This window comes from Hippocampus zosterae, chromosome 20 (assembly GCF_025434085.1).
Source record: "Hippocampus zosterae strain Florida chromosome 20, ASM2543408v3, whole genome shotgun sequence".
NCBI lineage: Eukaryota > Metazoa > Chordata > Actinopteri > Syngnathiformes > Syngnathidae > Hippocampus > Hippocampus zosterae.
In genome coordinates this window covers 9,959,864-9,985,900 of record NC_067470.1, presented here as the reverse complement: position 1 = coordinate 9,985,900, position 26,037 = coordinate 9,959,864, and the positions used below count along the sequence as shown (strand labels likewise).

The following is a 26,037-nucleotide window of genomic DNA, read 5'->3' as shown; positions in this document are numbered from 1 at the left end:
ACATACTCAACATGGAGTGCTACAAAAATAAAAAAGTACAAAGACCCATCTCAAAACAAGGTCATCAAAAAGTTCCAATCTCTGAATGTGTATATTTATAAGCTTTTAACTATTTACAGTAAAACAACATAAGTATGCTTTGAATACCACACAACAAATTATAAATTAAAATTTGTAAAACAAAAAGAAAAAAAGCAGCATCCAGGTAAAGGTTTTAGCTTGTCTTTAGCGAAGATTGGCATGAAGAAAAACCAAGTGCCTCAGCTTTGAGGGGTTGATCCTCTTTCTCCTCTCTGTTAATATTTGCCATGTTTTGGAGAAGATTCTCTCTGAGGGGACAGACAAATGTTGTGACAACACACAGCCAACACAAAATGAATGAAAATCCCTTGCAATCATTTTACCCAGTTCGTTGTCAATTCTGTTCTGTTTTGCTGGTTTTATAGCTTTTTGCATAAAGTGGCTCATAGAGCTCTGGGTTGTACATCTAGGCAGTTGTGACATTGCAGCAGCAGCAGCAACAGTTGCAGACACACTAGCACCTTCATTAATAGCTGGTTCCCTTGCTTGTCTTTTCTCTTCAAATTGTACTGATGGGTGGATTTTTCTGATGTGCCTGTGCAGGTTATTTGTGGAGCCTGATCTATGGGATATTTTAACCTTGCACAGTCTACACGCTGCCTTTGAACTATCAATTAAATTGAAATGAGTCCATATTTCACTGCGTTTCCTATCCATTTTCTCACCTTTCCACTTTACACCGTGTTGGTTTTTTTTCACTAACTAGCTCTCTAGTCTCCTCGTCTGTCTTGTTCGCGTGCTGCTCAGTGTGCTGCTGTGTGTGTCTCTTTTCCCTCCCCCTTCTCTAAACTGCATCGCGTGTGTGTGTGTGTGTGTGTGTGTGTGTGTGCGTGTGCGTGTGCGTGTGTAACCCTCCCCTCCCAATGAGGTGGGAGCCGGCTCCCATCGTTCACTTCAAAGCGAACGACACATCACTATCATGCATGCTTGCATTTGGGCCTAGGGACCATGCTAATCTTCTCTGTATCTTTCCAATTTTATTATTATTGGAATGATACAAACACTGGGAATTGAACACCCAACTGCTGGATTTGGGACATCAGCTTTCTACCACTGAGCTAACCCAACACACTCCGTGAGTCGTCACCTTACCGTGGTGGAGGGGTTTGTGTGTCCCAATGATCCTAGGAGCTAAGTTGTCTGGGGCTTTATGCCCCTGGCAGGGTCACCCGTGGCAAACAGGTTCTAGGTGAGGGGCCAGACAAAGCACGGCTCAAAGACCCCTGATGAAGATAAAAATAAATGGATCTAGGTTTCAATGCCCGGACGCGGGTCACCGGGGCCCCCCTCTGGAGCCAGGCCTGGAGGTGGGGCTCGTTGGCAAGCGCCTGGTGGCCGGGCCTACACTCATGGGGCCCGGCCGGACACAGCCTGAAGAGGCAACGTGGGTCCCCCTTCCCATGGGCTCACCACCCATGAGAGGGGCCAAAGGGTTCGGGTGCAATGTGAGCTGGGCGGCAGCCAAAGGCGGGGACCCTGGCGGTCCGATCCTCGGCTGCAGAAGCGAGCTCTTGGGACATGGAATGTCACCTCTCTGGCAGGGAAGGAGCCCGAGCTGGTGTGTGAGGCAGAGAATTTCCGACTGGATATAGTCGGACTTGCCTCCACACACAGCCTGGGTTCTGGTACCAGTTCTCTCGAGAGGGGTTGGACTCTCTTCCACTCTGGAGTTGCTCACGGTGAAAGGCGCAGAGCAGGTGTGGGCATACTCATTGCCCCACGGCTCAGTGCCTGTACATTGGGGTTCACACCGGTAGACGAGAGGGTTGCCTCCCTCCGCCTTCGGGTGGGTGGACGGAACCTGACTGTTGTTTGTGCATATGCACCAAACAGCAGCTCAGCATACCCACCCTTTTTGGATTCCTTGGAGGGTGTGCTGGAGAGTACTCCTGCTGGGGACTCCCGTGTTCTGCTGGGGGACTTCAATGCTCACGTGGGCAATGACAGTGAGACCTGGAGGGGCGTGATTGGGAGGAACGCCCCCCCCCCCCCGATCAGAACCCGAGTGGTGTTTTGTTATTGGACTTCTGTGCTCGTCACGGATTGTCCATAACGAACACCTTGTTCAAACATAAGGGTGTCCATATGTGCACTTGGCACAGGACACCCTAGGCCGCAGTTCGATGATCGACTTTGTAGTTGTATCATCGGATTTCCGGCCGCATGTTCTGGACACTCGGGTGAAGAGAGGGGCGGAGCTGTCAACTGATCACCACCTGGTGGTGAGTAGGCTCCGATTGTGGGGGAAGATGCCGGTCCGTCCTTGCAGACCCAAACGTATTGTGAGGGTTTGTTGGGAGCGTCTGGCGGAATCCCCTGTCAGAAGGAGTTTCAACTCCCACCTCCGACAGAGCTTTTCCCATGTTCCGGGGGAGGCGGGGGACATTGAGCCCGAGTGGACCATGTTCCGTGCCTCTATTGTTGAGGCGGCCAATCCGAGTTGTGGCCGTCGTGGTTGGTGGTTGCTGGTTGGTGCCTGTCGTGGCGGCAACCCCGTACTCGCTGGTGGACACCAGCAGTAAGGGATGCCGTCAAGCTGAAGAAGGAGTCCTATCGTGCCTTTATGGCCTGTGGGACCCCAGAGGCAGCTGACGGGTATCGACTGGCCAAGCGGAACGCAGCTTCGGTGGTCGCCGAGGCAAAAACCCGAGCGTGGGAAGAGTTTGGTGAGGCCATGGAAGCTGACTTCCGGACGGCTTCGAGAAAATTCTGGTCCACCATCCGACGTCTCAGGAGGGGGAAGCAGTGCACCACTAACACTGTGTACAGTGGGGATGGGGCGCTGCTGACTTCGACTCGGGACGTTGTGAACCGGTGGGCAGAGTACTTCGAAGACCTCCTCAACTCCACCAACACGCCTTCCTTAGAGGAAGCAGAGCCTGGGGACTCTGAGGTGGGCTCTCCTATCTCTGTGGTTGAAGTCACTGATGTGGTTAACAAGCTCCTCGGTGGCAAGGCCCCAGGGGTGGATGAAATCCGCCCAGAGTTCCTCAAGGCTCTGGATGTTGTGGGGCTGTCCTGGTTGACACGCTTCTGCAACATTGCGTGGTCAAAAGGGAGAGTGCCTCTGGATTGGCAGACCGGGGTGGTAGTCCCTCTTTTTAAAAAGGGGGACCGGAGGGTGTGTTCTAACTACAGAGGGATCACACTCCTCAGACTCCCTGGTAAGGTCTATTCAGAGGTGCTGGAGAGGAGGGTCCGACGGGAAGTCGAGCCTCAGATTGAGGATGAGCAGTGTGGTTTTCGTCCCGGCCGTGGAACAGTGGACCAGCTCTACACCCTTAGCAGGGTCCTTGAGGGTATGTGGGAATTCGCCCAACCAGTCTATATGTGTTTTGTGGACTTGGAGAAGGCGTTTGACCGTGTCCCTCGGGGAGTTCTGTGGGGGGTGCTTCGTGGGTATGGGGTACCGAACCCCCTGATACGGACTGTTCGGTCACTATACCACCGATGTCAGAGTTTGGTTCGCATTGCCGGCAGTAAGTCGGAATCGTTTCCAGTGGGGGTAGGATTCCGCCAAGGCTGCCCTTTGTCGCCGATTCTGTTCATAACTTTTATGGACAGAATTTCTAGGCGCAGCCAAAGCGTTGAGGGGGTCCGTTTTGGGGGCCTCAGTATTGCATCCCTGCTTTTTGCAGATGATGTGGTGCTGTTGGCTCCTTCAAACGGGGCTCTCCAACTCTCACTGGAGCGTTTCGCAGCCGAGTGTGAAGCAGTTGGGATGAAAATCAGCACCTCCAAATCTGAAACCATGGTCCTCAGTCGTAAAAGGGTGGAGTGTCCCCTCCGGGTCGTGGAGGAGATCTTGCCCCAAGTGGAGGAGTTCAAGTATCTTGGGGTCTTGTTCACGAGTGGGGGCAGGAGGGAGCGGGAGATCGACAGGCGGATCGGTGCAGCGTCTGCTGTGATGCAGACGTTGTATCGGTCTGTCGTGGTGAAGAAGGAGCTGAGCCAAAGGGCGAAGCTCTCAATTTACCGGTCGATCAACGTCCCCACCCTCATCTATGGTCACGAGCTATGGGTCGTGACCGAAAGAACGAGATCCCGGATACAAGCGGCCGAAATGAGTTTTCTCCGCAGGGTGTCCGGGCTCTCCCTTAGAGATAAGGTGAGAAGCTTGGTCATCCGGGAGGGGCTCAGAGTCGAGCCGCTTCTCCTCCACATCGAGAGGAGCCAGATGAGGTGGCTTGGGCATCTGATTCGGATGCCTCCTGAGCGCCTCCCTGGTGAGGTGTTCCGGGCATGTCCCACCGGGAGGAGACCCCGAGGAAGACCCAGGACACGCTGGAGAGACTATGTCACCCAGCTGGCCTGGGAACGTCTCGGGATCCCCCGAGGAGAGCTGGAAGAAGTAGCTAGGGAGAGGGAAGTCTGGGCTTCCCTGCTAAAGCTGTTGCCCCCGCGACCCGGCCCCAGATAAGCGCTAGATGATGGATGGATGGATGGATGGATGGAACGATACAGAGAAGATTAGCATGGTCCCTATCATAGCTACATTCCTGGGTGGGTGGGGGAAAGCAAGAAGGCGAGGCCATTTTGGCTGGTCCAATGGCGCTCGTCTGGCTACAAATGTATTTGCCTAGTCTGCAAGACAACCAATCAGATTTATGCGTATGGCTTATCTGTCATTTCCTGTTTTTGCAGTTAGTTTTCTGTGAATTTCTGCTTATTCACTCAATTTCTGCATATACCAGCGCAATGCTATCCTTCACCTTTTTTCGGAGGGGCCATGCTCATCTTCTTTTGAAACTGCAGGATGATTCTGTGTGGCACCTGAACTGTATGATATGGCGCCAGGGCAGCCCTTCATATACGACACTTTTTCCAATACTTATTGCGTAGCTTTGGCTTCGCATATATTAAAATTGGAACGATACAGAGAAGATTAGCATGGCCCCTGGCGCAAGGATGACACGCAAATTCGTGAAGCGTTCTACCTTTTTCTCTTAATTTCAAAAAATACAACTGAAAAAAACACACCAAAAGTTCATTTCAATAAATAGAACTGAAGAAAACCCACCAAAAACTCAAATATTGTTCCTTGTTACCATGCTAATCTTTTCTGTTTTCGTTCCAATAAAATTTTCTCTTAATTTCAAAAAAATTATGTAACCCTCCCCTTCCGGCTCCCAATGAGGAGCCGGCTCACATCGTTCACTTCAAAGAGCCGGCTCTCGGAGCCGGCTCGTTCGCGAACGACACATCACTACCATTTTCAGTTTCTAAACATTCATTCATTCATTCATCTTCCGAGCCGCTTGATCCTCACTGGGGTCGCGGGGGGTGCTGGAGCCTATCCCAGCTGTCTTCGGGCACTAAACAAAGTTGACATAATCAGGGTGCGCATGAAATTATTGTTGCAGAAAGAATATGTACACTAAAACGAAATTTAAGAGTTTAAACATTTACAGTAATTTTGCCATTGGGCCACACGAGAAACTGGAATGCTTGCTCACGACCAACCCAACATGCTAACCTCAATTCATGTTACTAGCTAGCACTAGTAGCAAACACCTTGCCATTATTCCGCAATTCCTGACATTTCAAGACATAGATGTTAAATTAATCCAAATGGCCCCAATAACTTACCAGATGTGACATTAGCACTGCACAGGTGATTCCTGATTAAGTCCTCGTTTGATTAGCTAGCAGCCACGCGGTCCTCCTCTGTTTCTGAAATGCCTCGTTTCCTCTCAGAATTTGTTTGTTTTTGTTTTTGAAGCCCTCTCCACCCCAATTCGTACACACAATTGAAAGGCATATTTATATTGTTTGACACGATTCAAATTGTGTATAATGTTTGACGAACTGGAGACGGGGTATGTCGGCGATAACGATGCGCTGATTGGCTCCTCTGAACTTAAGGTGTGCCCATACATCTGCGTCACGCATTCAAAATGGATGATTGTGTCAGGAAACAGACGCATGCGCGACGCCACAGTATGCTCACAGCTTCAGCACAGGAGAGCCACACACAGACAATTAGACAAGACAAATCGCGGGACGTTTCGATTGTGTGCAGTTTTGCTCCCGTCTACCCGGGGATCTTTGCAGCTGTTTAACAGCAGAACACCGCAACATGGTAAATAAACAATGCGTTCTCAAATAATATTTGCATGCCTCAGACATTGCATTCACCTTTAGTGGAAGAACAGCACTGCACATTCCTGTGCTCCCTTGTGTCAGTATTTAAAATGGTTCTCAACTCCTCTTCTGATATATTTTTCAATGATTTTAGAGAGGATGTGAAAGGGGGAATTGTACAAATGAAAATAATATTTTTGTTTTCATTTTTAGTATTTATTTTGGTAAAATGAATATTTTGTTTTGCTTTTGTTAAATTAAGGGAAAAAGACAACTACTGTTTAACAAAGTTAAAGTAAAAAATGTCTTATTTCCCTAAAAGGGCTATTTCTATTATTAAGCAGGCACAACTTAACAAAATAAGAGTTCCTCTGCCTCAACACAATATTCATTCATTCATTCATTACCTCTCATTATTTGCTGTGTACTGGCAAAGTGAATAATTGTTATTTTTATGCACCCCATTATTGGTTGGTTGTGAGGAGTGTTGATTTGTATAAGCTTGGCTTGACCATACTAAATGGGCATATAGCCCTGCTCCCCATGACCACCGTGCATGGGACCGGACCTTGGTCTTATAAAAAAAAAAGTGGACCGACAGCATTTCTAGTTGAGGACCACTGACCTATACCAACGCCAATATTTATTTTTAAAAAACAAAAAACTTCACAGGCACACAAGCTATCATTTTGCGCTAATAATGCGTGGCTAGTTTTTTGAAGACTTAAATGAAAATACAGTAGAAATGTATTTCTTCTTTGTTCATTGGCGAATTGCAGCATTTTGTTGCATACTGCCACCTAGTGTACAAAAAACATAAAGCGCTTCCATGGCTGTGTCCGAATGTGCACACCATTTGATCCCTATTTAAACGTCATAAAGTGTAAATTGTCTATTTTCAGTGACGATTGCTGTGTTGCGCATTCGTTGCTTCATAAGGATTCATAAAAAAGAATGGACATTTCTTGAATGCATTCGTATGTTTATGAGAAACAAAGGGTCAAAATACAAGGAAGGAAGGTTCGTCTTTCCAAACAAAATCACTTTTTGTTTGTGGGTTTTACGACATGTTGCAAAATGTGGGAAAGTCCAATACACAAATTATCTCAAGTTAACGTTATGTTAAAGATAACATTTTCAAATAATGACGATCGGTGACGACAACATTTGGTTTAGAAAAAAGGACCAAATCCGCCGAATGTGGGCAAGAAGAATCGAGGAGGCGGCGGCGCTCTTCTTCGTCTCGACTCCCTTAGCCAAAGTTTCTTCCTCTTCGAGTCCGTGTGACCTGCAAGCAAAAAAAGAGCCGTCGTATGAATTTTTTATATTTGAATTAATATTACTGTGTATAATATTTCCTTTGTGCAGGGGCACTGAACCTAATTCACATGATTACAACGATTAAATGTCATTACTGTAATTATTATCATTACAACACGTCATTATAATAACCATATAGGAGTCCTAATGTTCTCATGTGTAAATACTGTAATAATTTTGAAAAGATGTTGAATAATTAAGTCATTGTTTTAAAAAAAATCACCTCTGCTGAGGCCGTACTCTCCTTCTTCCTCGCCCTCGTCGTCGTCCACAGCGGGATTCTGGGCCGAGCTCCTCAGGTACCGCTGGTTGTGCGAACCTGCGACGGGAATGAGATTGTGTCTACGCCGGCGATGCTCGTCATCATCTGCTGGGACATCTGTTTAAAAACGAAAAAAATGTTTTTTTTTTTCATTCCTTCGGTCATCTCTTAATGACGAAATGATGACTGGTGGAGGATAAGATAAGATAAGATAAGATATCCTTTATTTGTCCCACAATGGGGAAATTTACAGCCTCCAGCAGCAAGAATGTATGTAGAAAGAAGAGAAAAAAAACAACAACAAACATCTTTCAATTAAATACAATATGAACACAAATGGATAAATACTTTATGGATGGATCTTTGTCTACAACACTCACTGACACACGAACCATTGTAGCGTGAAAGATCATCAGGTGTGCCATGGGAATTTCACCGAATTCGCTTAATTGTTCTGAAAGTATAGCTGTCAGTTTAATTTATCCATGCTGACGATGAAGAGTCAAGCCCTGCTACAGTATTTGCGGGGAATGGCTACCGACCACTGCGACGAATAGTTAAAATTGGGAGAGTGTAGATGCCACAAGATGGCAGCAAAGCCCTTAAAACCATGATCATAAACCACGAACTCCACCCGTCTTGCAGACACAATGCCTGAGGCAATTTGTGAAATTTGTGGTTAGTCATGTAAATAAAATGGAATTAGCTTTTTGTTCCCTGCAGGTAATTGCCATTTATATTGAACTATTGGGAATTTCTCCATTGTGAGACTAATAAAGGTTTTCTTATCTTCTCATTGGTGGCTATTGTCTTCAAAGGAGTTCGCTTTACTAAGTGAGTGCCTGGAATAAATCACAAATTAGTAATTATTAAAATATAGGCAATATTTTAAAAATACTATATTGTTCACATGTTATGTCAGAATAAGAATATTTGGTCCGAACGAACCGTTAGATTTTAGGAAATCACCGTTTTGGATATAAACTGGCCAAGAACTACCTGTTACGTCACATCTGCGTTTTTAAAGGCATGCAAACAGTGACACCAAGTGGCCACACGTGTTGCATCTCTAAAAGTCGAAACAAACGTGACTTCCTCTTTCAGGTGGTCTTTTCCATTTGTTGCTTTTGTTGAACTGAAATAAAACCAGTTTCCGTGAGTTGAAATAAAATTCAACTCATCTACTCTTTCATAATAGTTAATAATGTAATAGGAAGTTTGAGTCGAAAGGGTGCGCCACAGTACCGTGAAGCACTTCATTAAAATGTGGAAAATAATGGGGGAATTTTTTTTTAAATGAATGTATATCATGTAAACATTGCAAATTGTGTAACGCAAAAGAACAAGTGTAAGGACGAGTGTCGTCCACAAAGTTTGTTATAAAATGATGACTGGAGTATCATTTGACTCGCTCTGTCAATGTGGTCGTGGCTATGTGGTGCATGGCTGTGGTGTCGCTTAGCAACAGCACTGCGCATGCGCGTCTGACATTTCACAGAAAATTAAATGCTCCTTGCACCTTTGAAAGAATATACCCAGTATGAAGGAATGTGACACACCTGAGCAAAGGTGACCTACTCTTCCTCATCTTCATCACTCTGCATATACAGCGAGGCTCGTTACATCATGACGCCACCCTGTCTGACTGTGCTTGACCTTGCAAACACACGCATGCAGTGAGTTCTCCCACACACGATGCAAAACAGGACTGCAATCTGATTTTGCTGAGGGTGTTTTCCAAAAACGTGCGCTGTTTACAACCGTCCGGGAAAAGGTCCACGTGGGAGGGGCAATTATCCAGTTGTACTGGAGACGACCTTTGTATCACCTTTCACATTTATTTTAAGTGCCTTTTACAAAGGTAGCAATACCAAAATTTGGCTACATTTTACCAAGCATATACTAACGTAGCACTATGCTTATTTTACAGTATAGTAGGTTAAGAAACCCGGTAATGCAAATAACGAACAAAGTGTCAGCGGCTGCTCTGTAAAACACATTTCTCTTCAAGGCGCGCGTATTTCCGTCTTATTTGGCAGTTTCTAGATCCGTCAAAGAATCTTAAAACAAAGTAGTATTTTATCCATTTTGAGTTTTTAGACTTAGCTGAAAAATGTTACTTAAACCATTGCCTGTAGGAGTGTTTGTTTGACCCCGCTTTTGTTTGTGTTTTTTTTTTGGGGGGGGGGGCGGCGCTGTATTGACTCATATCCCAGTTTATGTTGAAATGTGACGGACAAGTAGTTTTACTTTAGTTTAATTTCACCAACGATACTTGACATATAGAATTGCGGTACAGGATTAATCAATTCTTCAACCGTTACTTGATTATCCAATTAGTCAAAAACGAATCCACGATTAAAATCATTGACAGAAGTTTCGATCATGGATTAAAGTAGTCAAAATCTTTGGAATTGTGGTATTGGAAATTGTTTTTTTTTGCATCTAAAAAAAATTAAAATCAAAACATGCTTTTACTTAACAAAACAGTAATGATTTTTTGGGTCCATATTCTGACATTTTATGGCCCAAACAAGTAACCAAATCATAATCAATTCCAGTTTGTGCATTTTCTGCCCCGTTAATTTGACATTATTTCAATGTCCTGTCCCGTTTTCAATAGCTGGATGGAGGTAGCAATTTTTTTATTCTAACTCAACTAATTGACAAAATAATTGAGAGATGCAATACAAACTGTAATGTTGGTAATGGTTTCAATGATGCTCGCAAGATTATTTATCCGCTTTACAGTATTTCCTCTTGGGACAATTTTTTTTTGTGTTGAATGGAGCATTATTACCTTTGTAAGGGCACAGTTTCGATGTCATGTAGCTAGGAAAGTGGCTGTTGTGTATGATAGAAAGCGCAGGCAGTCAAGAGATCTGTGACCAAGCGGTGAAGGTGATTCACCTGCACTGAGATGAACAAATGAGTTATTAGGTTAAACACACATGATGATGAGCATTCGAACCAAAAAAGTATGATCCACGGTGACGGCGTTTCAGGCAAAGGGTTAAACAAAACCCAAAGTGTGAGAAGAAAACACACAGTGCAACTTGCGACAACCTTCTACACAACTACAAAGTCAAGTTTTATTGAACATTCACCGTATTAATCAATGGGAGTTCCGAGTACAAAACAAACATGGCGAGAGCGTGAACAGCTAGCCAGAGAGTCCGATCATGCGATGTGCTTTTTCATGAAGAAAAAAAAATGCAACATGTTATTCACATTCATTCATCACACATGACGTCGGCTAACAGGTTAGCGAGGTGGAGTTAGATGACTTAAGACAGGGCTGAGGAACCATTTGTGGGGGGTATATTGAAAGTTTCACATGTTTTCAGAGCTGAAATTTCCACCACAGGTTACCCGACCCTGACTTAACGTGTTAAAGCTCTAGACATGCCCAAAAAAAGGAATCTAAACAGGATAGAAAGATACCAATACAACACAGAATATTTAAAAAAAAGATGCTTTGTATGTGTGTGTGTGTGCGTGCGTGCGTGCGCTTAACCGAGTGAGTCTGCATGGTAATAAATACACAACTAAAGAGAGGCTCCTCCCCCCGCCGAGAGGCAGCTGCAGCAGACACGGGGGGGGGGGGGGGGGGCGCTTTCGAGTGCGATGCTTTGGGCCAAACCACAATTGTTACTTGTTATTCAGTCTCAGGAGCTGCTCCTCACCGTTAACCGTTAACGATTTGAGCTGGCCATCCTCCTCCACCTCCACGCGCTCCTGTCCGTTCTCCACCGTCCTGTCCACAAGCACACAGGTTCACTAACACAGCCGACTCCCATACCAATTTCTTCGCTCCATAGCAGCATAAATTGGGATCTGCTCCTTATGCAGTCGAAAGGACCAATTATCAAAATGGGGAACCTTTTAAACTTTTATGTTTGCAAGTCGCAAATTTATTGATTCATGTATTTTTGTGCTCTTTAATGCACAAGAGGCCACATCAAAAGTATTCGTGTACCGTATTTTCACGACTATAAGGCGCCATTAAAAGTCTAAATTTTTCTCCAAAATGGACAGGACGCCTTATGATGCGGAGCGTCTTGTGTATGCGCTGACTTCCAAAACCTGACTGACAACCGACACGCTGTTTATATAGAGAAAAGGCGGAAGTGACTGTGGACAGCCATGCGGCAAAGAAGTCAGCCAATCAGTGAAGGGTGGGCGTGTATATATACATATATGGAGAGAGAGAGAAAAGGCAGACGTGAGTGAGGACAGGCATGCGCGAAGAAGTCCGTCAATGAGTGAAGGGTGTGCGTGTAAGTGGACGCTAAAGGGACGCCCCAAGCAGGTACCAACACCCGTATAGAGTGTGGCTATGTGCATTGTTGCAAAACAACTTCGGTTTTGGTTTCTAAGTACCCCCAAAAATAAATTCTACAAAGAGATACGCCTACGAAGCTCAGTTCAAACTTCAAGCCATCGGTTATGCTTTTGGCATGCGTGCCCATCTCACCGCAGCGGTGAAAAACCAAGTCAAGCAAATGAACTCTGAGCTTGCCGATATTCCCGGAGGCTTGACTAAAGAACTCCAACCGCTGAACATCGGCATCAACTGGTCGTTCAAAGTAATGTTGCGAACGGCATGGGAACAATGGCTGATCGATGGCAAACACAACTACAAAGAGTGAGAGGCAGCTCTGGGCGAGTACGCCACAATTTGCGAAAGGATTGTGGCTGCTTGGACGAATGTGTCTGCTTGCACAGTTGTTCGAGTTTTTGGCAAAGCCGGCATCATTTCTGTGGAGCCACATGGCAATGAGAGTGACTCTGACAACGAAAGGGAACGCAGCGTTTTTGATGGATTACCGGGACTTGCACAATTGTTCAATTCTGATACAGAGGATGAGGACTTTGATGGATTTCTGGGTGATGATTGATCGAAAAACGTGAGTACATTGTATGATGGCTAAATAAAATACAACGGAACTCAGTTTTGCTTCTGTTGCCTTTTTAAAAACGTGTTTTTAGCTTGCATCTGTATGTCTTGGCATGGTACCGTATGCTTCAAGCTAACGTGTTTTTAGCGTGCGCGCATGCATGCTGTATGTTTAAGCTGGCGTATGTTTTACCACTTTAAAACTGCGCCCAATAATACAGTGCGTTTTGTCTATGTGTAAAATACAGAAATAGCACCCATTAATGAGACTGCGCCCAACCATACGGTGCGCCGAATGGTCGTGAAAATACGGTATATTTATTGGAAACCTTTGCCTTGAGAAAGCCTGCTTGCTTAATGATAATAGACGGGCTACCAAATAGCACCAATTAATTGTATATTTCTTTTTTGCTTGGTCCGGAACACTGCAATCTCTCCAAATTACACAGAAAAAAAACCCCTGTAATAAATCTAATCACCGTTTTAAAGCATAGGCAATAAAATATGGTTGAAATATGCTCCGTTAGATATATGTTACAGTGAAACTCCTCTACAATGAAATCATGTTTGCAGCAAAAAAATTCACACAGGTGAGTTTTCACTACAGCAAATTTATATCAGTTGTAAACACACACACACACACAAATGTATGTGCACTGTGTACTCTTCATTTTAGTGCATAGGTATGAGCATATACTTATTTGACACTTCATGTAGCCAGCGTAGAAAGAAAAAAAGGGAAAGAAATTGCAAAATTTACTAACGATAAATACTTCCTGTACTACTGCACATGTGTAAACCAGTGTGGTGTTTGCCGTTGCCGTTTCCGAGCTAAGCAGTAGGAGTCGCTGTAGGCTGGATAAGACTTTTGCAGAAGGCTTGTTTTCATAGTGAATCTCATTGCGAGGCAAGAGCAGAGAAAAATATTTCATACAACGCAACAGGGGGATTTTTCGTTGTAGGGGGAGCAGAAAAGTCGGAATGGTTTTAATGCATTCAGATTTTTTCACACCATTTTTCGCCCATGTAGTTTTCGTTGTAGAGGAGTTTCACTGTATCATATACTTGATTTTGGATATTCAGCATTCAGTCGGAATTGGGGACCTGAATGTCCATTTCAAATGTAGCCTTTTATGAATAAAATAAAATGGCTGAAATACGTACCGCTTGGTGGTGATTTTTCTGCCATTGATGAACTTTGTAGAAGTAGACACCGATTTGAAGTTTCCCATTCCTCCGCCGCCGCCTCCTCCTCCTCCGCCGCCGAACGACGAGGAGAAGGAGGTGAACCCGCTACCGCCCATGTCGCCGAATGCGTTAAAACCTGAATGGGGGAGACGGATGAACGGTGGGGACGTTGGGGGGTCGAAAAGCTCGAAAGATATTCTCCGGGTTGGCATATATACGCACCTGAGTCGAACGAGAACCCCCCGAAATCGAAGAGTCCGCTGCCTCCTGTTCGGGTTCGGGTAGACCCTCTGTGACGAGTGTGCCCGATAAAGTCGTTGAATGGGTCATTGGCTTAAAAAAAAAAAAAACACACACACTTATTAAACATTTTTTTACCTTTTGTACGAGTATGTTTAGTTCGTTCTGAGCTGCACATATTGAAATATGTCACAAAATTGCGAACCATTCTTGCTGCTTCGTGTTCACGTTCACATCTGCGACCCACAATAGAGCTCACAATTTTTTCTGCCGTTCACATTTTCTGTATGCAAATGATCCATTCTTGTACATTTTGACATTCAAATCTGTATCCAAGGCATTTAACTAATTAACTAGGCTTGCTGCTATTCATTTGCATCTGCGTGTATATATTAAACTAGCAATGTCATTTCTTTCAAGACGATACCCTCACTTGAACTCTTACAGAAAAGCCGAAAATAAAAAGATAAGATATCCTTTATTTGTCCCACACTGGGGAAATTTACAGCCTCCAGCAGCAAGAATGTGGGTAGAAAGAAGAGATATGTCCCCAAAAAATGAAGATACACACGGAGGACAACTAACAGCTGCATAAACTGTTGTGTTGCCTTTGGAGGGTGCCGAAGGGGAAATGAGGCCAAACTGTCACAACATTGCAAATTATGTGCAGCAGATCAGCTACAGCAGGGGTGTCAAACTCATTTCACATTTTGGGCCGCATACAACCTCAGTAGATGTCAAGTGGGCAGGACTATGAAAATGATACCATGTTCTGCGATAAATAATATCATGTCTTTTGTTTTTGGTATGTGAAGCACAAGAACATGAGGAAAATGTTCCAAAACATGTCATGAAACACCTTAGAATTCCTTAGACAAATGGAAAAAACTCATCTGGTCTCTATAATTTCAGGCATGAAAGTCTTGAATTTTTGGATATGATTGAGGTATAGATCTTATAATCAACGTTAAGTATGGATATTGGTCTGTAGCTACTACATAACTCTTTATTTTTGCCCTCTTTGGGGATTATAGAGTCTATTGCCTCTTTCCATGACGGTGGAATCTTGCCCTCCTTCGTGGTATATCTTAGTGAAGATAGCAAAAGGGGATGTAGTTCCCGTCTAAATATCTTGTAAAACTCTGAGGGGAAGCCATCACTACCCGCAGCTTTACAATTTTTCGTTCCGCTGATTGCGATCGCCAATTCTTCTGCAGTAATTTCAGAGTTCAGGGATTCAGGTCCTCTAAAAATGTTGCAATACTCTCTTCATCTGCTGCATCCGGTTGTGTATATAAAGTCTTATAATACTGCTGAAATGCTTCCTCCATTTCCTTTGGTTCTTTTAATAATTCATTCATTCTGGGGCACCTAATCTTATGAATAGTGTTTAACACTTGTTGTACCCTCAACCTTCGTGCCAGTAATTTACTTGCCCTGGACCCACCTTCATAGTAAACCTGTTTCACAAACTGTGCTCTTTTTTCCACATCCGTTAATACTATTCGATCTACTTCCTTTCTTGTGTCTGTGACCTTCATAAGTACCGCTGTGGTTTTTGTCCTTTTATGTTGAGCTTCAAGTTCTTTCAGTTGTCTTGTTAAGTTTTCATGATTCTTGTCTTATTCTTTTAAGCCGTATTGCATGCGCTACAGGTTTTCCTCTTATTACTGCTTTCAGAGCATCCCACACAATATTTGGGTTAACTTCTCCATTGTCATTTTCTTCCCTATATTTGACTATATCTCCCTTTATTTCTTGTACCAATTCCTTATCATTCAATAAACCTACATTCAACCTCCAAATTGTAGATTTCCTTCTACTGGTCAATTTCACTGTCATATACAAAGCGCTGTGGTCTGACAAATCTGTGACACCAATTCTGCAGTCTTCCACCCTTTGTCTATCCTCCATCTTCACGAAAAAGTAGTCCATTCTAGCATAGGTTGCATGTGGATGAGAGTATTGTGTGTAGTCTCTATGTAATGCGTGTGCATCCCTCCATACATCGATTATCCCTAGTTGTTTTATTTGTGTGTTGATGCACTTGGTTATATGTATCCTAGACTTCCTTGTGCTTGTTGTATCTACGTCATGGTTTAGCACCACATTGAAGTCCCCTCCGCATATCAAGATCCCATCCATTTCCACAGCTACGACATTGAAAAGGTCTTCAAAAAAGTTCCTTTCACTATCTGGTGGAGCATATACATTGATTAATGTGACCTTCTCGCCTTCCATCATCCCCTTGACCACTATATAGCGCCCTTCTCTATCCTTTATCTCTTTGTCAATTTAAAATTTCCACCGAGTTCTTCATTAATATAGCCACCCCTCTCCTTTGGCATTCTTTAAATAAACTGTAGTATGTATTAGTGTACCCATACCTTTTCAATTTTTCATGTTCTTGTGGCGTCATGTGTTTCTTCTAAAAAAATGACCTGCATTTCCTCCTTTCTTAATTTTGTCAACACCTTCCCCCTCTTTACTGGGTTGTTCATGCCATTCACATTTAATGACACCACCGTAATGTCTCTATATTGAACCATCAATCTTTTTGGGATATCCTGTATTTACCCCCCATGTCACGGATCACAACATACATACTAAACACTATAACCGTAAAACAAAATTGTCATCATCAATCAAAAATTGAGCTTCCAAAGCATTAAGGGATTCCCTTTTCATATTCCATTTCCCCTGTTGGTGGGTGGGGGGTAAAGCCTCTCCTAGTGAGAGGGCCCCCTAGTGGCAGAGATAATCTCCAGTGCTGATCTCCCAAGCTCACTACAAAAGTCCAACAATTCATTTCAAGAGCTCCCGGCCAGAGCTTTGTAGATTTCTAAACATTCTTTAACCTTCTTCAGTGGATTATTTTGGGAAAAGAAACCCCGCCTACCAATCAAATGACATTGCTCTATATATCCTTCGTTTACACCCAAACATTCAGAGCCTGTCGACAGATTTCTAATTATTTCGACTCAGAGCTTTGTTCGTATCCATCTTATCCTATGTTCGGATCGCTGCCTCCGTTCTTTTGTCGTTTTTTTTCTCCGTTTTTTGCTCGTACGGCCGGGAGCTCCACGCGTTTGCAGCTTACCCTCTCGCTGTCATACCGGAAGTCCCGAATCATTTTTTTTTTTTACCATTCACGAAATACGAGGACCTCAATGCTGATTTATGGAGTACATGAAGTAGTATGCAACGGTTTAAAAAAAAAAGTAAAATTCCTTCTTAACATGTTAACATGAAACGTGACAAGTGTTTTTTTTCCACGTGTCGTCCGTTATTGCAATGCACTTTAATATGGTGGCTATTTTCGACAACATTCCAGCCAGATGATGTCAACGCTCCAGTTCATCCCCGCGCCTGTGGCCCAGCTCCATATTTAGAGCTGGGTTCCCCGTCCAGCAGGGGCAGGCATGCCTTCCACACAGGCAGGCCTTGCTTACCAGCCTCTTCCTGCTGCTGGTAGTGTAAACTTTTAATACGCGGCTTTTGTGACGTCATCTTCTGCACTACAGTGGCCGGGGATGATTTTTGGCTCTTGAACGGATTTGCAACAGCACCGAGGGCAAATAAAATGGTACTCCGTTATCAGCTACACATGCCGTCTTCCAGGTCCTGAGCTTTGAACCAAATGGCGGAGTTCAGTTAGGAAGAGTGCCAAACCCGAAAGGTCAACTTACTGGATAAAATCTATGTTTTTGCAGAGCCTCGGTATGATTATCGTCTGATGGTCATCATCACCCCCTCCCCAATTTAGTTGAGCTGATTATTAAATCATAGTTTATTTGCCTTTATTTCAGTGTGAGACCCACCTATAAGACCAAAACATATAGAAGTATTCAGATTAATTTATGGCTTGTTTTTCATATATATATATATATATATATATATATATATATGGGAAAACAGTCAAACTAAATCGCAATGACCAATTCGGAGAAAATAAAAAAATAGCAATTAGATAATTATTTTTCAGTTTCAGCACAACTAGTTGCCCAGCCCAAAATGAGGCAAAAAAAAAAAAACCCTCAAAACGTGTGATTTGGTGCACTCTTACCAAAAAAATCTGCAAAGGGATCTCTGCCGCCAAAGAATTCCCGGAAGACATCCTCAGGATTTCGGAATGTGAAGCCGTAGCCGCCAAAGTGATTGTTGTGGCCTCCTGGGTGACAAAAAAAAGGGGCGCTGATCAATTATGAAATGCACTTTTGGGCAGTTTTTTTTTCTTGGCTCAATTTCTGGTCATTCTGATTTCTATGTGGACTGGCTCGAACAAATCACTCTTTTGTGAGGAATTACCACAAATTTTGTTGTTGTAAAAAGTAATTTTCTGACGTGATTACGATACTAAAAAGAAAAATCGAATGGCAATTTTGATGGAAATACAAACACAATGTAGTTCGAATTGCGGATGGCCATAGTCCCTCAACACAAGATGTCGTTCATTTGACTGAAGCGTGTGCAGTAAAGTGTTGGTCTCCTTACCTCCGCCCCCGCCTCCTCCTGCAGACAGCCCTTGTTTGCCGTATTTGTCATAAATATTCCGCTTGTTTGCTATGTGGGAATGATGAGACGGACATAAATGTTTGAGGAAATAATCAATCAATGCGGTATATTTTGTTTTATTTGATGAACGTTCCTCTCACCATCTGAGAGCACTTCGTAAGCCTCGGCCAGCTCTTTGAACCTCTTCTCAGCCTCCTCCTTGTTTTCGGGGTTCTTGTCCGGGTGCCACTTTAGCGCCTGTTTTCTGTACCTGAACACAATAACAAATCGTGATTAAAGATGAGGGGAAGGAATGGGAATAGTTCATGTAAGACCGCAGAAAGGGCCAAAATGAACCTTAAAAAAGAAAGCTTTAAACCAAATTGGGAGACCTCATGTGTTTTTTTTGGACAAGGGTTTTGAAGATTTGTTTGGTAGGTCTACTCATGATAGACATGGCAACCAAATTCAATGCGGCAAAATGCCTTGAATTCGTGGATCTTAGTTCTTCAGAGTTTTGTGTTTTATGTTTTGTCATTAAACGTCGCTAATGACAAAAACTCAGGTACCTAATTTCTAGGAAATATAGTTCAGTTTGGTAGCAATTGGACAAAATCTCATGTCGTTAATTTTTCACGATTCTTTGCAAATAGCTAAAACGGCCACTTCAAAATTAAATTTCATGTTGTGTAGTAAAACTGGCTTCAACTGTGGATTTTGAATTAAAAGTGCAGTGAATGAGCTAATAATTTTAAAAACAGATACAGTACCATAATATTTTTGACTTTTTTCGACAGATGGGAACACCTTTGGTTCAAATGAATTTATTTGGCCCCAGAACAAAAAACAAAAACAAAAAAAAAACACAGACAGCCGACATCCTCCCGAACATGAGCAACAAGGTCAGTCAACATGGACGCCTGTTTAGCGTTGCATCCCGACTCGTGCCAAGTTAGCGGTTTGTGGAGCCGCCGTGGACCACGTGAAAGAATCGCGAGTCAACTGGACTCGCTTACGTCGGATTATTGTAAAGTTATTCTGTGTGTCAGGTGTTTGCCGGAAAAGTCACAGTTGTTCTGTATGTCAGTTGCAGCTCAATAGGCATCGTAATAATCAGACAAGATGGGACCAAGGCCCAGGCTAATTGGAGCGTGCTACGTGGGGTCAAGAAAAGAAAGTTTTGCAGAGGAGAGCCCAACATCTTTTTTGGCGCGTTGGGGAGGAGCCAAGTTTAGCCAAGGTCCTCCATTCAGCGTCTCCAGTTGGTCCAGAATGCTGCTGCTCGCCTCTTGACTAGTACTCGTAAGAGGGAGCACATAACTCCTACTCTGGCATCCCTTTGCTGGCTCCCTATACATTTTAGAGTTCTTTTTAAGATCGTTTTCAAATCTTTTAAATAGCCTCGCTCCACCTTACCTCTCAGAGCTCCTCAGCCCCTACACACCTGCCCGGTGCCTCAGGTCTGCTGACCAGACATTATTAGAGGTACCAAGAACTCAGCGGAGGCTTTTCCGTTGCCGGTCCCTCTCTTAGGAATGACCTCCCAGTGAATATTCGACAAGCCCCCTTGCTGCCCATCTTTGAAACTGGTCTCAAAAATCATTTCTATTGTTTGGCATTTGACTCAATATGACTCAGACTTGGTCTTCGTTTGACTGTCTTTGTGCTTTCCACTGTCTTCGTTATTAGCTGGTTGTTTTAAAGTGCTCTATGAATAAAGTTGAGTTGAGCTAATTAATATAGGCAATGAAACGTTTTGGGCGGATGCGTCAATAAAATTAAAAAAAATTCCATTTTTTAAAATATTCATAGTCATTGTTTGACACAGTTCTCCACCTAAGAACTACTGGAACTAGAAATAATGCAGAGGCTCGCCTCACAAGTGTCAATATGAGTCAGTGGTAAACAATGCCAATGCCAAGGCTGTTTCATACTTGCACTGAGAGGAGAGTGTCTTCGCAGAGGACAATGTATAAAACATGTCAAATAACAATATAACTCACGCATGTTTGCGGCGTGTTCTGTGAAAAATGCACTATTGTTACTGCGGCTCACTGAGAAGTTGTGATTAGCTTAGTGGATGGAAAGAATAGAGGTCAATAAAAGGTTGGGAAACACTGGACTACGCCTCGTTCGTTGAAATTCTGGTCACACGCCTTGGTGTTGGAATGCGACTTGTCAATCGACAACCCCCTGTCAAGAGGGACAGTCATTTTTCAGATCTGCATTTGACACTGACCGGGCAATTTCATATCTGAATTTGACGCAGAATTAGCAGGGGAAAAAAGTCAATTTCCTCTATTGTGGTCAAGTAATAAAAGCATTTCCTCTCCAGACAGCTGCTATTATAGAGCACACTTACGCTTTTTTGATGTCGGCTTGCGTTGCATTTTTGTGTACTCCAAGTATCTGATAGTACTCCACCATGGCTCAATCGGGACTCCTGTGTGGAGAGACAAGCGGGGTTGGGAGTCGAGTTTTCAAAAGAGAAGCAGTGACTGGCATTCGCTCACACTGAACGACTCCAAAGTAGCAGCGCAAACAGTGCAAAAAAGCTCAAGCTCAACCGTGGGCCCCGAGGTTATGAAATAATAAATCATGTCCGTGGAGCAGCACCAAGAATGAAGAGTGTTGAACTTATGACAAGTCGCAACAGCTCTCTCTCTCTCTCTCTCTCTCTCTCTCTCTCACACACACACACACACACACACGAAACTGTACATCTAAATTGTGCTTCGGTATGACGAGCTTGTCATCGGCTTGACTCGAGTGGGAGGCACTCGAAGGAAGCCCATTGCCAGTTTTCTGTCAACATGCATCAAAAAAAAAAAAAAAAAATAGCTGTATATTTGACTGAAAGACTAGTTGCATAAAACTAAATATATTTTGTAAGCTTTTTTTTTTGAAGAAGCAAGAACGGCGCGTTTCCCGACAGACCGTAGAAACAACATCTGTTGAGCAAACGTGTCAATGGATACACAAGTCTCTGCGATGTTGACCTTACAGAAATAGCGCTTCAATCTGACATCTTCCGCGATATCCAGCTAAATGACAGAGTGCACGCGCGCACACACACACACACTCACACGGTTGTCATAGTGAAAGGATACACAAGGTTCGACTGTTTACACTGCAACGCTTGTCGTGCCCTGTTTTGCTCACTATTTATATCAGTGGCCTTTGCGGTTAGATTGTGTTTGTGTTACGAGCACGTGGGGGGATTTTGGGAGCCGGGGGGAGGGCGCACAGGGATTTAGGCAGTGGCAGTGTAAGGTGGGCCATTTTATGTTGCCCATATGCTAACTGTTTATTCATTAGCATTGCATATTGCCCCCCCCCCCACCCCCCCCAAAAAAATGATTTTCCCCAGGTTTCTGATTGGCTAAAATGGAAGACTTGAATTAAATATGGCGGAGAAGGCTCCACGGCGGTATCTGTCATTCTGGTCTCCATTTGTTCAACATGGGATATATACAGTCTTCCGGTAGTTATTGTTCATGCAATATTGTGAGCGAACATTTTACAATTACTGCCGTGACCCAGATTCGAATTGGAATTGCTGCAGTGTTTGCCAAAAGATCAAGTTTTTGTTGAGTAACCTTTAGCCTAATCCAACAAAACCATTTGCTGAATTCATTAACTCATTCAGTACCAGCCAATTCTAGACCAAATCTGAAAAGACGTTTTAAAACGTCTTTGGGAGTGAATGAGTTAACATACTGCATGTTATTATATATTCATGTTATAATATACTGTATTTTCAGCCCAATAAGGTGCTCCTTCAATGAATGGGCTATGTAAAAACTGTTTCCATATATAGGGTGCACCGCATTATAAGGTGCATAGAATAGAAGCTACAATAGTGGCTGCTGTTGCGTTATGCATCCACCTGATGGCGCTACACTAAAGGGAATACAATAAAATACAGCTTTTATAGTGTGCTTTCATAACCGCTGCAGCTGTAACAAAGCGCTTCACAGAACATTTCAAATACGACATCCAAGAAATCAGAATAGTGATCCATATATATATAAGGTGCAAGTTTTGAGAAAAGTGAATGCTTGTAGGTGCGGAAAATACAGTACATTATATTATTTGTAGTTTGTCATATGTTTTATGTGCTCCGTGATAGGGTGGTGACCAGTGTACCACGTTTTACACAGTCGGCTGGGATATGTTCCTGCTCACCGACAACCCGAATGAGGATAAGCACGAAAGAAAATGAATGGCACATCACAGAACAATCTTGTGCTCCACTTTTGGTCACGACATTATTGACAAACAAGGCAAGCTCGCACAAAAAGCAGAGCGGCCTCATTCTAAAAGTCACGTGACCATCAAGGGTATATAATATAATATATAATATAATTGCCCATCAGGGGTGGGCAATTATTTTTTGCATAGGGCCACATGAGAACCAGAAAATATTATGGAGGGCTGGATCAAAAGGGTGAACTAAATTCGACATGATATAAATTGGATTTCTTCATGTATAAAATATGTATAAAAGCAGTATTTTGCATTTTTTGGCACATTTTTCAGACTTGTAGAGTACATTATTCCGTCGTATCGAACGGGATTTGCTTCACTTGGCGCTACTGCGGGCTTCCGTATCGTCTCCCCCTTCCTCCCTATGCTCTGCAACTTCAAGTAACTGTGCCACCTGGCGTTCAAATGCCTGTCATTACAAGTCCAAATGAAATGAATGCAGTCGTTGACATTGGACCTTAATTGTGTACCAACCTTCGGTGGGCCGGATTAAAAAGACCAACGGGCCGGATTTGGCCCGTGGGCCGTGGTTTGCCCACCCCTGAGGTCGAAGGATGAATGAAAGGTCTGTAGACAAAATGGCTGCTGGTGATGAAATAAGCTTGGTTGTTAGCAGCTGTCTTATCTAGCCTTCACTCTAATAACTCACAACGCTGCGACAACAAATTTAATATTAGAGAGCAAAAGCCTTTTTATTTCTTACCACCAAAAGCACAACAGATGCGGCATCTGTAAAGCTGGTGATTTAAGTTTAAAGAGAAATGACCATGAATAAAATGTGTTGCCATTACACACACAAAATTTTATTTTTTTCCCCCATCAAAACATGATTCACGTTAGTTGTGTAAGCCTGTGCTGGATGACAAGCATTTTTCTGGTAAGACTCATCCTTCAGGATGCAATCGCAGCAACAGAAAAACCCAAAACTGGGTAGAGCGCTCAAAATCAGCAAAAATTTAACAAACAAGATGTTGGAGCCACAAGGCCAAAAAGTAAGTACGAAATCTCAAAAATATACAGCAATATGACTTTCTAAAAAATACAATAGTATATAATGAACATGCAACTTTTATTTGACAACTTTGTTGTTGCAAAGTTACAACTTTAAAAAAAGCTGGAATATATTTTCCCTCAAAACACAGCTGACAAAAATTACATTTTTACTTTTACTATTAATTCATTTTGAGCTTTATAAAAATTATAGAATTTAAAAAGAAACGCTTTTTCTAAGTTTTTTTTCCGTATCACCACGTTTTAAATTATTCCTATAAAATTTAGTATTTTAATCTGAAATGTTTGTTTTCGAGCAGAATTTTCTGGAAAATGACGTCAGAAAGTCAGCTCAACATGTCACATCTGTAGTTGTCGTATAAAGTGGGAGGGGAACTATCAGCTTAAAATTAACTTCGAGAAAAGTCTGATAGGAGTCGAAAGAACATTTTTATCGTGAATTAATTCACCAGTCTTATTATTAGAGGATAACTTCTTCAGTCACGAAGTAGCGAGAGAAGTTACATAAATTAATGACGTTGTAAAGTCTTGCTTGCAGGTCGACACTGAAAAAGTAGGTCCGGTTTGAATAGTAAAACATTTTTATATTTTCTTTGTATGAATACATAATACGAATAAACTGTTATGACCAATTCAAACCGTGCTCGTTCTTTTCTTTTTATTTATTTACTTGCAGTGTTTCAAGCTAGCTCCGGTTGGTTTTATCTGTCGCATGAGTTGAAAATTTAAAAAAAATAAATTGACGTAGATTGAGAAACTGCACTAAATAGACGCCATAAGTACACAAACAAGGGTTCTCGTAAAACGTCCACTTACTTGGTTGGCTGATGGAAACTGATTCGACCTCACGGAGCTCCTGTAACCGCTTCGAATTTCCGTTTGGAGGACTAGCAGCAGCCGATGACACCGCGAGGCTGCTGGTGGTACGCCGCTGACCTACTGGAAATGTGGTGCTGTCGTTGCGTTCACGAACCGTCAGAGATTCGCCTAAAACCCACAGCTAAAGTTATTTTGTTTTACCGTAGGCAGTCAATAGTTATTATAAGCTGTCAAAATTCTCTGTATAACAAGTCTGTCTTTTTACTGGATTTTTTATTATGCACTCCCGATGTCACTTCTAAGTAGGACAACTGACACTTACGTTTCCTACGAGGGGTAAATAAAGGTAGCACGCCTTTCAGTGTCGACTGATCTTTTTGCGCATCTGTGATGACGCACGAGACGAGGACGCAATGTGACCCCCTTTAACGTCCCAACGTTGAATGAAGTTTAAAAATAATAATGAAATACATTCAGAAACTGACGACAATCGTTCTCTGTACAAGCATCGGTAGGTTACCTGCGCCACTTGTGCACCGAGGAAAAGAGACCATCTGGGTCCATACATTTTGCGCAAAGTGAGTACTTGAGTATTTGAACACTGCAGAAACCAAAATGTGTTGATAGCAAACAATAAGAAAAAGTTAGTTTTACTTATGCGATACAAATCTGTCAAATTCTACGTTAAGTCACATGGCTAGGAAGGGGGTTCTATTTTTTTAAGAATAAAGTCAATGGTATTCTTTTCCTTAAGAAAATATGTAAAGACTCTTTACTAAAGAGTCTTTGAAGTGACACTCACGTTGATTTCCGATGTGAAACGAAGGTCGTCCCTGCCGTTTTGGTTGACGGGAGCTCGTCTTGGCAGGCGAGAGCTTTGAAAATGACAAACAGCCTTGAATTACAGAGGTCCTCATTGGCGGCTGGAACTGATTAGACCCCTATCACTACAAGCTGAATAAAAATCATTCACGACTTATTATTAGAAACGTGGCTACCCCTCAGAAAAAAATTATCAAGTATTGCCATAACATTTCAATGCATTACAAAATTAATGCCATAGACAATGCATCTTTTTGTACTTATCGGTGCAGTTATAGCCTATGGCTACTAGAGGGTGGCAAAACCCAAGAAAAACCTCGGTTAGGATTCTCAGGACTTTTGATTTGTGCTGTAATTTAGTTTTAGGGAGAGGTGGAAACGGTTTCCTGGCGTCGTAATATGTCTGACATGCTTTCGTCAAAATACCTGAAGTTAAAAATATTATCACAATTTTCACCCTTTTATGCTACTTTGATGAGGGTGTCCTGCTGGAAAGGATGAAACACTTGTACCCGTTGATGAAGAAAAAAAACAGCTTTGTGAAGTT

The 26,037-nt window shown here is 43.0% G+C and overlaps 1 protein-coding gene and 2 non-coding genes across 3 annotated transcripts; 1 reads left to right on the top strand and 2 right to left on the bottom strand.

The window, feature by feature from the left end:
• Positions 1-976: 976 nt before the first annotated feature.
• On the bottom strand, positions 977-1,081 carry LOC127593501 (U6 spliceosomal RNA). Its single transcript, XR_007960432.1, has one exon. It is a non-coding gene; the product is annotated as a U6 spliceosomal RNA (small nuclear RNA).
• A 3,836-nt stretch (positions 1,082-4,917) lies between these two features.
• LOC127593500 (U6 spliceosomal RNA) lies at positions 4,918-5,024 on the top strand. Its single transcript, XR_007960431.1, has one exon. It is a non-coding gene; the product is annotated as a U6 spliceosomal RNA (small nuclear RNA).
• A 2,102-nt stretch (positions 5,025-7,126) lies between these two features.
• On the bottom strand, positions 7,127-24,934 carry dnajb6b (DnaJ heat shock protein family (Hsp40) member B6b). The gene is made up of 10 exons (XM_052054130.1): positions 24,656-24,934; positions 20,932-21,012; positions 18,731-18,840; positions 18,570-18,638; positions 18,142-18,246; positions 14,058-14,168; positions 13,812-13,971; positions 11,434-11,504; positions 7,709-7,864; positions 7,127-7,453 (listed from the first exon to the last, which is right to left on the bottom strand). The coding sequence occupies exons 2-10, from the start codon at positions 20,994-20,996 to the stop codon at positions 7,338-7,340; spliced, it is 963 nt and encodes a 320-aa protein (XP_051910090.1). The 5' UTR covers positions 20,997-21,012; positions 24,656-24,934; the 3' UTR covers positions 7,127-7,337.
• Between the last annotated feature and the right edge of the window lie 1,103 nt (positions 24,935-26,037).